General features: G+C 48.6%; 1 protein-coding gene across 40 annotated transcripts in view; it reads left to right on the forward strand.

Moving 5' to 3' along the window:
• The window catches only part of SCRIB (scribble planar cell polarity protein), a gene marked incomplete at its 5' end in the record, with an annotated part of 116,403 nt that overhangs the window by 47,126 nt on the left and 51,178 nt on the right, over positions 1–18,099 (forward strand). For 39 of the 40 annotated variants that reach the window (XM_080381617.1, XM_080381655.1, XM_080381625.1 and 36 more), the window contains 8 exons: positions 1,295–1,384; positions 1,954–2,031; positions 5,645–5,959; positions 6,449–6,529; positions 12,539–12,796; positions 13,047–13,157; positions 16,614–16,790; positions 17,239–17,355. In XM_080381617.1, coding sequence (XP_080237743.1) covers positions 1,295–1,384; positions 1,954–2,031; positions 5,645–5,959; positions 6,449–6,529; positions 12,539–12,796; positions 13,047–13,157; positions 16,614–16,790; positions 17,239–17,355 — 1,227 coding nt within the window. The remainder of the gene's footprint in view (positions 1–1,294; positions 1,385–1,953; positions 2,032–5,644; positions 5,960–6,448; positions 6,530–12,538; positions 12,797–13,046; positions 13,158–16,613; positions 16,791–17,238; positions 17,356–18,099) is intronic. The other variant, XM_080381647.1, reaches the window with a different exon arrangement.

Below are 18,099 nucleotides of genomic sequence, written 5' to 3' on the forward strand. Positions count from 1 at the left end.
AGCCTCTAGGTCTGGCGCTGGAGACTATGTTACTGCTGGTCTGTCTAGAATCAGGGGTTTCCTTGTGAAGACCCCAGCAGCTTTCAGCTACCCTCTTGTCTGGGCACCAAAGGAGATGGCCAGGAGCCCCATTTTAGTTCTGCATTTCCTCTGGTGTTTTTTTGGTTCTGTTTTAGACTTAGCAGAATGTGAAGCCCCACAGGCTGTTGCTTCTGTCATCGTAGAAAGTGAAGAAAGATTTGAAGGGAGGGGCTAAGGAAAGCAAGTTTCCTGCTTCTTTTGCTGCCCACGCTGTGGCCTGACCTAGGCCAAGCAGACCTGATGTTGAAGCTAGACACCTCTGCAGCAGCCGCTCTCTGTTCTGGACTTGTTTCCAGAGAAGTGATGTCTGGAGGACAGCAAATTTGGTTCTCTCCAGGAGCCTTTGTACATTTCTGTCACTTAACCTCACCAGCTCCTTGGTCCTTGGCTGTGACAGATCCCTGAGAGAGGCCTATCTGTCCCATTCCTTTCCCTGTATCCTACCACATACTCCCTGTCTTCCTCCTTACGTCTGGGGCGACATTAACAGTTTATGTTGGTGTCCTGAATAATAAGCAATTTCAGTTCAAGTTTGACCAAAAGTTTTGCTATTGGAAGTGGGCATAATTTGGTATGTAGAGGGGGATATAGGAAGGAGAAGAGATTTCTGGATTGCACAGCTACAGTCTTGAGCCTGCCTGTGCAGATGGGAGAAGAGGAAGGAGCTAGGTGGACAAAGCAAATGGCTTTTCTGGAATCACACATCGATTTCTGTTGATGGAGCAAAGCCAAGTATCTGTCCAAGGTATTCTGGAAGAGATGCCATTCTTGTTACTGCACGCTATGTTGGGGTGACCCTTAATCTCTCAGCAGTTGTATGGAATTACACCCCAAAGGGAGCCATGTGGTGGAGCTGGGCTGTGATGTGAACACTATCCCTGTTTCTTTATCCAGTCCCATCCCACTGCTGTTCAGTTTACTTTGTGGTGAACATCTCATTCCAATGTGTTCATTACAGGCAAACTGACTTTCGGTCTTGGGATATGGGTCAGAACTCAACTGTGAAAAAGGATTTGTTTGTTGAAATGTATCATGACTTCGGTGCCTTTGAGGCATGGATACCACAGCTTACACAAATATTTGAGTGGGTGCATGCAGATAAAGTTTATACTCTTGTGCTTATTCTTTAAGTAGTCATCCCTTGCTCTTCAAGATGTTTTGGGTGTTTTCCCAGTCTGCACTGACCTGTAACCTGTGTCCATTCTACTTCCAGTTGACACTGACTATCGTGCGGCAGACAGGGGGGCTGGGCATCAGCATCGCAGGGGGCAAGGGCTCCACCCCCTATAAGGGCGATGATGAGGTAAGACCCTGGACTGTGTAGTTATTGAAGGCACCCGCTTGCAGGGACTAGTCTCTGTAGCTGGAGGTTGGATGTCTGTATGTATCAGCTTTGTGGCTGGTTTGGGCTTGCAGAGCAAGGTGGGAGCAGCCCGAAGGAGGAAGCTGGCAGGGCTGAGCAGGCTCTTGCCTCTGGAGCACAACTGACCGCAGAGAGCAGCAATGAGAGCAGCTGTTTCTTCCCCATCTGTGTCCTGATGCGCAGGGCTCACAAGGCAAAGAGTATGGGGTTGTTTTCCACGCGTGCGGTGGCATCAGCTGTGTTACGCTCTCGTCCCCCTGGAAAAAGATCGAAGTGTCATTCCCTTTTCCCCTTTCGCACCTGTGAGGTAGCCCTGCCGTGGGATATCTTTCCCCTGTCTACCAACTCCTGAATGGGGTGATGTGGCTGTCCTGTGCCCACATCCAGGGTACGGGATTAGCCAGGGACTTCCCCTTTCCCTTAAGCTGAATGGGGCGGAGTGGTCTCTTTACACTTTAGAGGGTTGAGGAACGGGCTCCACTTCTTCTAACGAGTAGTTTTGTTTCCAGGGCATCTTTATTTCCCGCGTGTCAGAAGAGGGTCCTGCAGCTCGTGCAGGGGTTCGTGTTGGGGACAAGCTTCTGGAGGTAAGAACCTAGCAACTGTGAAGAAGTAAATGCTTCTAATGACTTGAGAGTGGAGGGAGAGTATGGTTTGGTATTTATTTGTATTGTGCTAGTTTGTAGGCCAAATTAAACTCCAGGAGCCGTACAAGAGCAAACCAAAATTCCCTTGGCTGATAGAGTTTAATTAATGTTAATGTTTAATTAATATTACTGTTAATCTTTTGCTGCTTTAGAAGGACAGAAATTGCTCCTGTGTTCACTGTCCCTCAACTCTGAAGCGTTCTGTAACCCAGGTGGGAAGAAGCACGCAGCAGCGTGTGCCCATGTCCGCAACAGGCTGAGCAGCCAGTCTCTACACATCTGCTTTCCCTCTGTGGGGCAAAAGTGGACCTTGTAAGATAACTTCTTAACCAGGGAGCCAGCCATGTGCCATACTTGCCTGTCCTCAAATTATTTAAAAATGTGATGAATCATACAGGATTTAGATGTACTTGAGGAAGGGCCTGCAGGAAAGCTGGCGAGGGACTTTGTACAAGGGCTTGTAGTGATAGGACAAGGGGGAATGGCTTTAGACTAAAAGATGGCAGAATTAGATTAGATATTACAAAGAAATTCTTTACTGTGAGGGTGGCGAGGTGCTGGCAGAGGCTGCCCAGAGCAGCTGTGGGTGCCCCATCCCTGGGAGCTCAGGGCCAGGCTGGACGGGGCTGGGAGCACCCTGGTCTGGTGGAAGGTGTCCCTGCCTGTGGCAGGGGAGTGGGACTGGATGGTCTTTAAGGTCCCTCCCAACCCAAACCATTCTGTGAAGGATTGATGGCATTATGGAGGGAACAGGTGTCACTACAGTGCTGGACAGAGATCAAAGGAATAAGTGGTCTGTGTTTGTGTGATCTGATGTGGTGTCTCTCGGAATCTCATGCACTCCTACTCTCTGCAGCCTACATATTGGCTATGGAGGCCAAAGCATTTGCCTAAGTAGATGTTCCAGTCTTTCTCACCACTTACTTGGCTGGCATTGACCGTGGCAGAAGTCAAATAAAGTGCTATGCGATTCTGTAATTAGATGTTTTTGTATTGCCTTATAAGAAAAAACTTGATTCTGGAGTTTCAGAAGTTACCTAGTTCACTTCTGCAATTATCATAGGATTGTCTTGATAATTCTGTGAAGTTTAAGTCCAAAATGGAATATGCACTTCATCTAGCCTGGTCTCTTGTATGTTTTAGGGTCTTAAGTGTCACTGAGCATCCTTGAGCTGCACGTGTGATATTGCATTTTGCTGCAGAATGACTTCCATAAGGGAGTCAGCTCTTGAAGATTGAAAGATGGACAATTATTTCCTTTCCCAGCAGTTAAATTCGTGGCACCCCTACTGTTTCATGTGAAGTGGATCCTTCTTCAGTTACAGCTTTGGGAAAACACTAATGTTTTTTCACTTCCCATGATGCCCATTTATCTGTGCCTGTTGCAAAAGTGATGAACCCTCGCAACATAACTCAAACACATTTGTCATATTCCTTCTGAAGGACGGTGTTATGTCCACAAGTAAGGCATGGCTGAGGCACATCAGACTCTGGTTCTGTTCTCATTGGCTCTAATTTGTGAGGAATACCTCTTTACCCCTAAAGCAGGGATATGGAGCTTTGCTCAGTAATGAAGGCCATGATGGGAAGAAACCCTAAATGCCGTGAAGCGGAGGAAATATATTTGAATATCTAGTTTTCAGGCAGAGCGGCAGGCAGATCTTTCCTGTAAGTGTGTGTTAATATGAAATGAAGTAGCTGCTATGGAAAGAAGACTCTTCGTCTTCATGGGCCCCCACTTTGCATTTTCTCAGTCTTGTGATGAAGGAATTTTTTACTGAAATCAGGGAAGCAAGAGTGGAGGGAATCAGGTTGCTTCCCTGAGAGCTGCAGAACCTGGTGTCCTCCCTGCAAGTACTTCACTAGTTTTGCATGGAGGGGGCGGAAATAATAGAATCGTAGAATCATTCCATTGAAAAGACCTTTAAGATCATTGAGTCCAGCTGTTAACCTAGCACTGCCAAGCCCACCACTAAACCATGTCTCCAGGTGCCACATCCATGTGTTTTTTAAATACCTCTTGGGATGCTGTCTAAACCACTTTTCCTGGGCAGCCTGTTCCAGTGCTTGACAACCCTTTTGGTGAAGAAATTTTTCCTGAAATCCAATCTAAACCCCCCCTGGCGCAAATGGAGGCCATTGCCTCTTGTCCTATTGCTTGTTACTTGGGAAGAAGAGACCAACCCCACCTCGCTACAACGTCCCTGCAGGTTGTTGTAGGGAGCGATAAGGTCTCCCCTGAGCCTCCTCCTCTCCAGGCTGAGCACCCCCGGCTCCTTCAGCTGCTCCTCTTAGGACCTGTGCTCCAGACCCTTCCCCAGCTCTGTCGCCCATCTCTGAACACACTCCAGCACCTCAACGTCTGACTTGCACTGAGGGGTCTAAAGCTGAACCCAGGATTCTAGGTGTGGCCTCACCGGTGCCGAGTACAGGGGGACAACTGCTTCCCTAGTCCTGCTGGCCACGCTATTTCTGATACAAGCCAGGATGCTGTTGGCCTCCTGGGCACACTGCTGGCTATATTCAGCTGGCCACAGACCAGCCCCCCCAGGCCCTTTTCCACCATCCAGCTTCCCAGCCGCTCTTCTCGCAGCCTGTAGCGCTGCCTGGGGCTGCTGTGACCCACGGGCAGGACTCGGCATTTAGCCTGGTTGAACCTCATACAGCTGGCCTCAGCCCATCAGTCCAGCCTGTCCAGATCCCTCTGCAGAGCCTCCTGCCCTCCAGCAGACCAACGCTCCCACCCAACCTCATACCATCTGCAAACTGCCTGAGGGTGCACTCGACCCCCTTGTCCAGATCATCGATAAAAGATACTGAACAGAACCGGCCCCAGCACGGAGCCCTGGGGAACGCCACGTGTGACCAGCCGCCAGCGGGATGTCACTCCATTCCCCACCACCTCTGGGCCTGGCCACCCAGCCAGCTTCTAACCCAGTGCAGAGCACACCCGTCCCAGCCACGAGCAGCCAGTTTCTCCAGGAGATGCTGTGGGAGATGGTGTCAAAGGCTTTACTGAAGTCTAGGTGGACAACATCCACAGCCTTTCCCTCATCCACTAAGCGGGTCACCTTGTCATAGAGGGAGATGAGGTCAGTCAAGCAGGCCCTGCCTTTCATAACCCCATGCTGGCTGGGCCTGGTCCCCTGGTTGTTCTGTACATGATGTGTGATGGCCCTCAAGATGATCTGCTCCATAGCCTTCCCCAGCACCGAGGTCAGGCTGACAGGCCTGCGTGTGTCAGTGTATGAGGAGGTAGATGTCCTTATTGAAGGGAAACAGGAGCTCACTGGTGGGGTAGAACTCCTCTGAAATGAGCCTTTACTGTGCTTGGCAGAGGCTGCCCTGGCCTGGGAGCCTCCTGTGCTGTGTGAGTGCAGGGAAACTCCCTTGCAGGCAGCAGGTGAGATCTGGGTACCCCTGTGGGAACAAGGTGTCAGCCCAGCTCTCTAGGGGATGAGCTGTGCTTCCTTTGGGCTGGAGCCATCTGTGCAGCTGTTTGAAAGAAGTCCGCATGGAGGTAAGCGCTGTGCCTGGTTCTGTCTGTCCCCAGGTGAACGGCGTGTCCTTGCACTGTGCTGAGCATCACGTGGCGGTGGAAGCTCTGCGTGGATCGGGAAGCTCCGTCTCCATGACAGTTCTGCGGGAGCGGATGGTGGAACCAGAGAATGCCATCACTGTCACACCGCTGCGCCCTGAGGATGACTACAGCCCTCGTGAAAGGCGAGGTGGTCTACGCTTCCCAGAGCGACCCGAGGGGGCACCTCCTACAGAGAGATACTCCACCTGTCTCATGCGCAATGAGAAGGGTCTGGGCTTCAGCATTGCTGGTGGCAAAGGCTCTACACCCTACCGGGCTGGTGACACGGTCAGTAACGATTCCATGAGAAGGAAGATGCTTAATCCCCATGTTTCAGAACTACCTGGGGAGCAGCACGGGGGTCTTCCTTACCCATGGGCATGCATCATGGCAGCATGGCCTTGGGCTGGTGGGCCAGGCGGGCTCTGAGCACCAGAATCTGCTCTTAAATTGGGGAAGGAGAGAAGTTTAGAGGGAGGTGGAGCTGGGGCTCACAGTCCCTGCCAGTGACATTTAATCTTGCTGCTGTCCTCTTGACACATATTCTGGGCTCCCAGCCACATGAAGGCTTTGCTGCAGCTGGAGGTTTTGCAGGTGGCTGTAGGAGCAGAAGAGGGGTTGTGTGGAGTGAGAAACGAATGGGAAGTGCCAGGGCAGGGGAGGGGTCTGTGAAGGGGGAAGGGCTGAGACCTGCCTGGTGTCCAGGAACTATTCTGGAAAGCCAAGGCCTGGTGAGGGGAAGCCCAGGCTGCTCTGACTCTTCTGCCTGTGTTTCAGGGGATTTTTATCTCACGGATTGCAGAGGGTGGTGCAGCCCATCGGGACGGGATCCTGCACGTAGGAGATCGGGTCATCTCGGTGAGTGTGGGTGTGCAGGGAAGAGGGTCTGACTCAGCTCCCTGCCCTTCCTTGTACAGGGACTGCTTTTCTGTCATTGAAGGTGGATTTTGGGGGTCCTTCTTTCAGTTCCTGGGCCTTCTGGGAGAGCATTTAATCTTGGTAGTTCTACCCCTGCCCGTGACTTGTAGTGGGTGCGGTTAATGCAGTTAATGCCTCCCCTTTCCCCAAGCGCTGCGTGTGAGTGCTTCCCCACAGGAATGGCATGTGGCAGTCCAGGCTGTACTGGAGAGGGATGATAAGATGGCACTGCCTTAGCCTGGTGTCCCTCCAGGGCCTCGTAGGACAGCCTTGGCGGCCTTTGCCGCAGCACAGTGTGTGGGGAGGGAACCCCTTTGGGGCACAGCTGACGGGCTCTCCGTGGAGAGCAGGGTGGCAGGGGTCAGCATAGGCTGAAGCAGAGGGAGGATGCCTGAGGGTGGTGTGGAGCTGGGCAGGGTGTACTGCAGTGCTTCCCCCTGCTTTCATTTGAAACTCCGACCCCGGGTTCCTTTCCTGTTTGTGTCGGTGGTATGGATCTCACTGTTGCCTCTAACCCCAAGTCTCTCTGCCTAATGCGTCACTTGCTCCCCCTCCTGCGGGGAGAGTCTGCTGAGTCTCCTGACCCTCTTCCCAAGCTCGCATGCTGCCTCCAAGTGAAAGCTCCTGCATCCTGGTGCTGGTGGTGGGTTTCTGATCCAGCTGTTGTGGTAAGAGCACGTGTTACCACAGAGCTGGCGTGAGTAAACACTGATACAGCCTTGTCAGTGCTGGCTTCTGTCTGCTCTATCCCTAGGCTGGGGGCTGTGTTGTATTTGCTCTGGCACAAAATTTTAGTGGAGCTCTAGCCCAGGTCTGACATTCGTATCTTGGCAGGAGACTTGAACTGGTACAGCATCTCTCCCTCGTTGCTGGTGCTCCCCTCTCCTCCCAAAATCAAGCCCTGACCCTGATTGTTGCCATGCAACCTAAATTATTCTGGTTTTATTCATCTTTTGATGCTCCACTGGTACAGAGGCATGACTGAGAGGCATAATTGCGGGCACACAGCTTATCATGTATTGATTTTCTCTACCTGTGGCAAGAAGGAAACATGAGATCTCAGAAATAGAGTCAAGTCAAATCTGTCCCCACCCCACATTAGCAGCTCTATTTATATCCGTGGGCAGCTTCATAGGAAAAGCAGATCTAATTCTCTAGTAATAGCTTGCAGTGTCTTCAGACTGCAGTGTATGGGCTCAGGGCTTACAGAACTCAGGGCCTATGTTAGATGATAATGTGGACGAAGGCCTTGCTGTCGTCAGTGCAATGATGAGTGCAGTGTTCCTGCATAGGTAGGAAGTAGGTCGGTGCTTTCAAGCATGGTCCTCTGCTCTCGAGGTTGTTACCCGCGCTGAAGTGTGTGTTGGTCATAAGAGGTTTGGTGCTGATCATCACTTGCAGCTCAAATCTTGTGCTCAGTTATGCTGAAAGCAGGAACAAATTACTGTCTTCTAGGAGAACACTTACCTAGTCTGGGCTATTTATGTAACTTCTGTGCCTTCCTGCGAGTTGCCTGGCTGTCGCCTCTCCAACAGCCATGCCTTCTGGCAGCAGTTGCCATCCTGCCTTTCCTGCTTGTGGAGTTTGCTGCTAAGTATGATATCCACACAGTGGTAGTGTTACATCCTGAAGCCTCTCGTATCTTCTTGGTGATATTTATCCTTGAGAATATCTGCGTGCTGTAAAAGATGTGTGAGCAGTGGTGTGAGTTCTGCTGTATCTCTGGCAAAAGCTGGTGCTAGATTGGAGCTGCAGGGCTGCCTTGGCTCAGTGATACTGGATGTTGAGGGAGTGTCTGTTCACTCCAAAGCAGTGCCCGCAGAGCAACCTGTAAATTTCCTCTTTACTGCAACTCTTTTGAAGCAGCGGTTGCCCATTTTTATGGGAAAGTTTTTCAGGATGTGGTGTTTCCTGGAATGGGCAGGTTGCATGTGTTCCCCTGTAATCTGCATGGGGAAGGCAGGAGGGCCCTTGTTAGGACACAGAGGTGGTTTCATAGGTCCAGCAGGCAGAAGCCCATTTCCAGAAACATAGTCTCCTAGTCATGCCTCAGTTCTCACTTTGCCAAAGAATTTTTGTTTTCTTAGGAAAAGAAATACAGCACAGCTTCATACTCTTCCCTTGTACTCTAAATCGTCCTGGACTTCCCTGCAGGGGGAGGACTGGGATAGCTCCTTTTACTTTCTTAAGGGAGCTTTGAGTACATGGACTGAAGAGCCCAGCCGAGATCTCTCTCCAAAGTTAACACCCCACAAAACTCACCAGTGATTGTCTACTAACTCTCCAGCTTTCCCCATATTGTAGTATATCTTGAGAGTCATCACAGGCGTCGTGAGAGTGATTTTGGTAGTGGAAAATACGGAGCAGGCAACTGCAAGGTGGGGGAGCGTTGGAGAGTTCGAATCGTGGGATGGGGATCTAGCAGGGAGGGTGCAGGATTGGGAGCAGTGGCTAAGGGCCGCTAGTTTTTTGGGGATAGGACTGGGAGTAGACTGAAGAAAACTCATTCTGGGCGAGGTTTGTAGTACAGTACTGTAGTACAGTAGAGGCTACAGTAGTAGCACCAGGCGACACGTTGGGTCCTAATGACAGCAGTCTGATCACTAAGAAATTTGCCAGAGTAATACAGCTCCCTGGCACACAGAAAAATGTGTGGCTCTGGGAGAGGTTAGATGACACTTGCACCCTTCCTCTGGGCACTTTGATAGCTGCTGCACTGGCTGGCCTTGTTCTTTTGCTAAGCAGAGACATAGCAATAAAGGCCACTGAAAGCTGTCCAAAAGCTGGGAAGGCATCATGATTGCCAGGTAATGGAGAAGTTAATGAGTAAAATGCCATCAAAGGCTGTTATATATCATGTACCTCTCACTTGGGGAGTTCCTGTGTCCCTGCTCACTAGTCCAGGGAAGTACCACTGTATACTTTCGGTATACATCTTGGCAGTGGCAGAAAAATAAGAGGGGAATGCATGAAGTCAAGAGTGCATGCTGCTCCAGCAGGTCTGTCTGTGGAATATGTTGGGCCTTGATCTGGTGATAAAAACCTAAGGGCCACGCCTCTTCCGCATGTCATCTTTGTTAAAAATTGGTGTATCTGGCAGATGGGAGGACCCAAGGGGATCCTCCCTTCCCAGTCCACTGGACACAAGGCTGCTGCTTTTCCCCATTCCCAGGTTCCAGCCATCAGGAAGGCTAAGTGCAGATTCCACTTAACTGGCTGGCCACAGGTTTACACAGGCAAGAAGGGGTCAGTACCTTTACAGCTGCGTGCATGAACACAAACAGTCCTCATAGGGCATGAACAATGCAGCCAGTTTAACTCTGTTCTTACCCTCTGGCTAATGAGATTTAAGGTTTGCTAGTGGAACATGCACATACGCTCCCTCACTCAGCTCACATAAATATTCGTGTTTGCAGGTCTCTTCAGTCTCTGGCCCAAGCGGCAAGTTCTTCAAGGCTCTTTGGTGAGACCAGGAGCCTTTTATCTGGTTTCTGGGCCAGCTGTTGGGTCTTCGCGTGTTTTGGATTCCTATTTGCTGGCTGGTCTGACTTGAATTTTGCTAGTAGATCTTGTACGCTTACCCAGAATACAGAGGAAACTCACCCAGTTAATACAAACAGAGTTTGGTAAAAAGATAGAGCAGGCGGTACTCTTTTTTTTTTTTTTTTTTTTTTTTTTTGCATCCTTTTTTTTTGGTAAAAAGATGGTGAACTGGCACAGGGCTTGGCCAGACAAGCACACTGACCAGCAGCCTGCTTGCCTGTTATCAGCCTCTTTTTACTTTCCACCCTCTCCATTTCCCCATGCTTGTTCCTCCTCTCTCCTCCTTATCCACTGCCCTTTCCCACCTGTGATCCTTTAATAAGTTTTGCACATTCCCACAATGCCCCTTAAAACTTCCTGTAGCAAGTTTGCTCTTTCCTTTGAGAGCTGTTCTGATAACCCACGATAATCTTGATTTCCTCTGCAAATTGATTACCAAGTTTTTGGTTGCATTTCTTCAATTGTTACCATTTCAATGATTCCTTTAATGATCCATCTATGAGTGTCTTGAGTCTTGTCTCTGTTATCTGCATTTAATTAAGGTTTGTGCACCTGTGTGTTTAATTAATTATCTTTCTTGCTTATTGCCTTGTCTTTTATGCTCAGCAGCCATTACCCAGCTACCTTTACATCCTTCCTCTTCCTGCATGCATGTGCAGGCTGGCATGCCTTCACAGCCTTCTGTTTGTTCTCTATGGCTGGTGCCAAAGGTGTCCCTTTGGGGACAATACTTTGAGTAGAGGGGATGCTGCGGGGCCGAGAGTTTGCTGTTTGTGTCCAGCACAGGACAGGGCTGTCTTGCCTGTCGTCTTCCATGTCATACGGAGCACAGCACACTTGGCTCTGGATGGGATGGGGCAGGTTGGGTGAGGGTGATGGCGGTGTTTATGGAGGTTCTGGACGAAGTCTTGACAGACTGTGTGCAGTCAGCTTTGTCCAGAAACTGCTTTCTTGGAAGGTACTGGGGAGTACTATATTATTTCAAGGAATCAGCCAGTGAGGAATTGGGCTACACAATTCAGTTGCTGTTACAAAGTCATGTTATTATTTTGTAAGCTGATCAAACTCTGTCTTGACAAACAGCTGTTATTTTCATGTCCTCATTGTTAATTTTGGAAAGCTTTTCCAGAACCTAAGAACTAGAAACTTTTTCATTTTCAGCTTCAGCTTTTTCATGGCAAGTGTCATCCTTTTGGCAGTGTTCTTCTAGCTTAGCTCTCCTCTCAGTATTCCATCCCTCATACATTAATGGAGAACAGTCACATCTTTTCTGGTCCTTTGAGTTTCTAGGCAAGCTGTTTTAAATCTTTAATTTTGTATGAAAGTCTCTCTGTTTCCCTGCCTGTCATAGCAGCTTTTTTTCTGCGCATCTTGTTAACTTATGTTAGATAATTTTGTGTATGTGAAGGATGAGAATAGTGTAATTTTTCAGATGAGTTCTCCTCAATGCTTTGTACGAATGACATCGTTTCTTCCCTATGCGTACTAGAAGTGCCTCTTTGTCTGAAGCATTATATCTTTCACTGATTCCACAAGACAACTGTAGATGTATTCTTGAGATTAATTTGGCATAGCATATTGGATGTTTTCTTGTCCAAAAGAATTCTAGCTTTCTTTTTGTGTCAGCCAGTCAGTCACTGTGGACTAACAGTCTCTTTCTCAGTGCTTCCAAGTCTTTTTATACCTGGCGTACACTTTTTATGGCTTAAAACTGACATCTTCCCTAGACTGCTGTAACCTTGCCCAGCATGGGTGGACAGTAACCCTGTGGCCAGTGACAGGTCCTGTTACACATCAGGTCATGCTCTTCAGTGCCTGTGTCTGGGCTTTGAGAGTGATTGATAAGGGCAAATGGCCTAGTGCAAAGGCAGCTGGTGCTATGACACGTTTATGTGCCATGGCATCACTTCTGGCAATCACTGTGTTGTCGTCTTCCCATATTGGATCTGTTCCTGTAGTGCAACCTCTTGGGCTTCTTTTGTCGTGACCCAGTAGGAAAGCTGGAATGCAAAGCCCAGAAGGAATGGCAGGTACTTTCCTGGTAATGCGTGAGCCGCAGTATCATCTGGGCAATAGCTAGGTTTGTAGTGCTCCAGGAGGTGGGGCATCGTACTTAGCTTTCATGGTCCCCTGGAATGTTGCTGATGCTGTTAGGGCTTGGAGGTATACAGAAAAGGTGCAAAAGGGGCTGGTAAGTCTAGGAAGAAGATTCTGGTCAGGTGGGAATGAACAGGTTCAGTGTCCCTTTGCCAGATAGGAAGGACTGAGAATTGCTTTGGGGAACAGGCTTTCGAGACGGGGCAGTGTTCCAGCAGAACGGGGTCCCTTAGAGTGCTTGGCTAAGTGCTTAAAATGACAGGGTGTACTCGGGTGATGGTCTGACGCTGAGTTTGCGGGTTGTTCTAGATCAATGGGGTAGACATGACAGAAGCCAGGCATGATCAGGCAGTAGCGCTGCTTACCGCATCCTCCCCCACCATCGTGCTGCTGGTAGAGAGAGAGGGTGTAGAGCAGCTCAGCGAGGGAGACTCGCCGGGCGTGCCACGAGTGCGCATGCACTCCCCACCACCGCCTCCCAGCCATGGGGAGAGCCCACCGGAGGAGACACCTTCGCTGCAAAGGAACCATCTGTCTAAAGGCCTGGAGGATCAGTATCCCATTGAGGTGAGTCTGTCTATTGGGATATGGGGTAGTGTCATCTTGGGTGTTTTTAATTTGAAAAATTGCTAGTCTGATGAGGGCTGTTCCACTGTGTTAACTGTGGTGTTGAGAAGTAATGGGGAATCTCCTTGTTCTGTGGGTGCTTACCTTGTGCTCACTCAAGTAAAACATCCCTCACTCCGTGTTTTTCAGTGTTTGTAGTCCTTATGTGGTATCCCTTATTCCCTTTGACTCTGCTTCTTGTTCCCTCAAGGAAATTCACCTTGTAAAAGCAGGTGGTCCCCTGGGACTCAGCATCGTAGGAGGCAGTGACCATTCAAGCCATCCATTTGGGATTCATGAACCAGGTGTCTTCATTTCAAAGGTAGAGTCCTGTGTGAGCAGCCTAGCAGTGGACACTCCTGAGCTGTTTAATTATTGGGGTTAAGATGAAAGATTTTGATGCAAGAGTCTTAAGAAGTACAGAATAAATTAAAGAGAAAAGAAAAAGGGATGGGAGAAGGATGCGTACATATGTAAAGAGTTAGCCTATACTAGACATACGGCTGCTGTTGTAGAAACCTAAATGGCACATAAAAGCCTGCAAACCTGTCTAATTCATGCTGAACTGTTTGGGGAGAGTTAGCTTTTAAAATTGCTGAGCTTATGTTAGCTTTTAATGAATCCTGGAAAGACGCAGGCATTTTGGAAAACCAGTCATGACTCTGAAAGTGTTAGTGTGATGAGTGTGTTACTGCAAGGAAAAACAGACACACTCTTCTGCATTCAGGCCAGTGTCCTGTGGGCCACTGCTCTCTTTCCAGTAGTGGCATTAGCTGACGCTATTTAGAGACAGCACAAAAACCAGCCACTTGCTGCAGGTCATTCCCTTTGTAGTCACACACATCCACACTTACTGGATTAGGGGTGTTAGAGAGGACATCCCTGCCTAGCTCTTTCTGCATCCACACGTCTCTTGTCCCTTGGGCATACTGAATCTGTCTCTTCCAACACTTACGCCTGCAAGTCCCAGAACATCATTACCTGTCACCTGAAGAAGCACTCTTTGATCTGCTCTAAACCAGTGTCCCACTGGTTACACTGTGGGACATGCTCCTCCGTTCTGGTATTGTCAGTTTGGTAAACAGAAGTCCTGTATTCAGCTTACTCACCACCTTCAGTGTTGTAAACCTCACTTATTCTCCTTCCTCAGCTTTCTCTCCAAACTTGAGAGTTGTGGCCTTTGTTTCTCCTTGCAAGGTGCTGCTTCATCCCCTCATTGTTGCCTTTCTCCAGACCTCCTCTAATCCAGCTATGTCCTTCTCAAGATGTAGCATCGCAGGATCATTCAAGTTGGAAGGGACCTGCAGAGGTTATTTGATCTCACTGAAAGCATGGGGCCAGCCTGTATCAGCTTGTTGAGAGCCTTGTCTAGTCAAGTTCTGAGTATCTTCAGAGATGGAGATCTCACAGCCTCTCTGGACTTCTCTTCCACTGTTTAACTACTATTATGGTGTATGTTTTTTTCCTAATATCTAGACAGAATTTTCCTTGTTCCAACTTGGATCCCGTGCCTCTCTCCCTATACCACTGTGTGCCTTTGAGAAGAGCCTGGCATCTGTTTTCTCTGTACCATTGTGTTAGGTAGTTGAAGACAACGGCAACATCCCTTTTAGCTTCCCGTTCTCAACAATGAAAACCCCCAGGTCTCTGCCTCTCTTTGTACAATGTATTCTCAACACCCCTGTTCATGTTCTTGGCCCTCTGCTCCACTCATTCCACTTTATCAGAGTCTGCCTTGTGCTCTAGATGCAACACCACAAGCACTCATCAGTGAAGAACGATCACTTCCCTTGGCTGGCTACACCCTCCACTGCTGCAAGGGTTGCAAGGGCATACTGGTGCCTTAGCTGCCTTTCAGAGCATACTGGATCCAAGCCTCTGGCTAACAACAAGCCTCTGAAACAGCATGTCTTGTTTGACAGATGTGTGCCTCTGTCCCTTGCAGAAGTGGTTTGCAGTAGGTTTAACCTGATGCTTCCTGTTGGTGCCGACGTGTTCATTCTGGGATTGCTTCAGTGCCTCCTTTTGTGTGGTTTGTTTCTCCTCATCTGCTACAAGGCACTACACCTTGTAAAATTTCAGGTGCGTGACCGTAGTGAGAAGGACTCTTCACTGTGTTGCCAACAGACTCAAGCTCCCAGCCTTCTCCAGCTTGGGAGCCTCTGCTGTTTGTTTAAGCGTAGCCTGTAGCTGACCCTTCTTCTGTACAACATTGGATTGGGACTATTCTCTCTGCAGTGTTTCTGCAAAGAGCCTGTTGCTCTCCTGTTCATTTTCACTGATGCTATGCAGTATGCTCACCTCATCCTGTAGCTTCTTCACCTGCTAGCTTGGCACCATGATCAGAGCCCACCTTCCACTGGTGAGAGCACCACCAGCCCCAGGGAGAGGTCCCAGGCACTCCCTGTAGCCCAAGACCCTGAAAGCTTTATCCTTCCTTGTGGAAGTGCCAGGGATAGCGCCAAGGATACTCTGACTGGTGTTGGAGACCTTACCCTGTGGCCTGTCACCATCATCCTTGCATAGTCCTCGGTGCAGTTTCTGGGTCCCCATGTGCTCTGCCTTTTTTGGAACAGAGAACTGAACAGTCCTGGAGATGTATGTACGTGATTCTGTCTGTCTTCATCTCAGTACCCTTTCTGATGATGCCCAAAGTTTTGTTGGCTTTTTCTTGTCTCTTCCTGCATGCAGAGCCCATAATTTCAGAGAACATGTGAGTGTCTCTAGGAACTTGCCTGAGTTACTGTTTCTGAGTTCAGTGTTGTGTGTGCATGGTTCAAGGTGTTTTTCCATAGACTCGTTGTCTGTGCTGAAGCTCATGTCTTTTTAACGCGTTTTCTTCACCCCTTTTGAAGTTCCCCACCACCAGGGTGGTGTCTGGCTGCTCAAAACAGCACAATATCATCTGCAGATCTGGAGATTTCACTGTTCACTACCTTTTTCAGGTTACAAGTGGATGTGCTGAATAACACCAGTCCTGTACCAACCCCTCAGGCACCCTACCAGTGAATCTTCTGTGTCCTGAGCAGCAGCTGTCCAGCCCTGCCCTTTGTTTCCTCTCCTTTAACCAGCTTTCATTAAAATGGCCTTTCCTCCCGTCTAGTGGACACAGCTTCTCTGATAGACTTTGCATCAGACCTTGTCAAGAACCATTCGGAAGTGGAGAAGTTACATCTACCAGATTGCTTCCTTCATGTGTTCATTGTTTCTCTCGCAGTGCTTCAGCAGGTCAATGAGGCAGGATTTGCTTATCTACATGCTCACAGATCTTTTCCTTTGTTCACCCTATTGTTTTACCAGGAATAGAAGTTAGGTTTCTTGGTTAGTAACTCTGTAGCTCTCAAGATCTCCTCTAGAGCACTTCTTGAGGACTGGAGGTGTACTCACACTGTCAGTGCTGGTACAGTGGCTGTTTGTACTGGTAGATGATGCACTTCCAGCAACAGCCCTGCAGTTTAACATTTGAGTTTCTCACAGTTCTTGTGAGAAAGCTGTCTTCTGGTTACAGTCACAGGCTAAGTCATGGGAAAGCTGACACGGGAGTGGTTCGGATGAAAATGATAATATGAGGATATAAGAGCATATTGAATGGCACTTTAAAGCAAATCTTACTTCATTCTTTGCCAGGGTTCACAGATAACACTACCTCTTGGGTTGCGGAGAAAGAAGTCAAAACAGGCCTCAGGATGTTGGAGGATAGCCTAGGGACACAATCGGTGTCTCTCCAAGGAGAGATGGAATTTCCTTCTCTAGTTGTAATATTAATGATCCTTTGCAGGTCATTCCCCGTGGACTGGCATCTCGCAGTGGGCTCCGTGTAGGGGACAGGATCCTGGAGGTAAATAGTATTGACCTGCGCCATGCTACCCACCAGGAAGCAGTGAATGCCCTGCTCTCTAACACCCAGGAGCTGACTATGTTAGTAAGGCGAGATCCGCCACCACCTGGCATGCAGGTAGGTTCTGAGTAAGAGAACGGGGCGGGGAATCACACTTCTCTTTATAGAAGGATCACTTTTCAAGGCAGTTCCTTACCTGGTTGGAAGTCTGGAACTAGAGTGCAAATTAACCTTCTGGTTGAAATTTCCTTCCCTTTGGGCAGAATCCAAATATATATCTCTTGTAAGTATCTATCCAGTTGAGGACTGTGGAGGGCCTCTTGGCATGCCCATGGTGATACTGTGATCAAAGAATTACCAGTTTTCCTGAAGACCAGACCTGAACAGGGGACAGAAATACAGAAAAGGGCAGAAGTCTCATCAAAAGTCTGTGTCAAATGGGTGAAAGGCCTAATTCGGGTCCTTTTCAGGGTATTTAGAATATGGCCAGCTACTAGGAGTGTTTCTTCAACAGCTCCTGTCTGAACATGACCTAGAAACAAGGAGACCTTTTCTGTGTTTACAGGAAATATGCATTGAAAAGGCTCCAGGAGAAAAGCTGGGCATCAGCATCCGGGGTGGAGCAAAAGGTCATGCTGGAAACCCATTTGATCCCACTGATGAAGGCATCTTCATTTCTAAGGTACCAGACCACTAACTCTGCAGCTTGGTTGCATGCAAGGACTGCTGGGGAAAAGGGTGATCCCTGTGGAATTTGTCTGATACGCTGTCTCCACTTTTCACTGGGTACATCAGTTCTCCTCCATCCACTGAAGGAGGCACATCTGTTTCCTTTCATATTTCTTCCTCTGCAACAGCCACATTTCTTCTTTCATTTCCTAGGTTTGCTTTCATTTTGCCTTGTGCTTCTTGGTTTTTTTTGTATAACATGAACCCATGCATCTTTCCTCTTCTCCTTCATTCCTGCTGCTTCCCCCAGATGCTTGTGGCCTTCCTGCCCACTCAAGCATGCATGCTCTTCTCTCCTTCCATCAAAAATATTATGAATTGCTCACCTTTCCTCCTGTGCCATGCAACGTGTATGTAATTTTGTTCTCTTTCCTTTGCAAATGACTGCTTGCGGGCATATGTATTTGTCATGTCATTTTTCCCCAAGAAGTAATGCATATTTTCTTTTCAACAATATACTGTGTATAAGCTTATGCTCCTTAGTGAAACGTTTTGTCTCTTCTTTCTTGTTAGCAACAGAGCATAGTGATAAATGGTGTAATTTTTGGTCTTCATGCTGACCAAAGGGGCTTTGGAGGTTCACGTTAGTGTCACTGGCTCCCTTTTCAGCTAGTATGGTAGGGCAGAAACTCTGCTCTAGCTCTAGAGGTCTTAATAATACTTGCTGGATGGTGGGCACTCCATAGTTGCCAGTTGC

The sequence above is a fragment of the Falco punctatus genome (assembly GCF_963210335.1).
Source record: "Falco punctatus genome assembly, chromosome: 3".
In the NCBI taxonomy this organism is placed as follows: Eukaryota; Metazoa; Chordata; class Aves; order Falconiformes; family Falconidae; genus Falco; species Falco punctatus.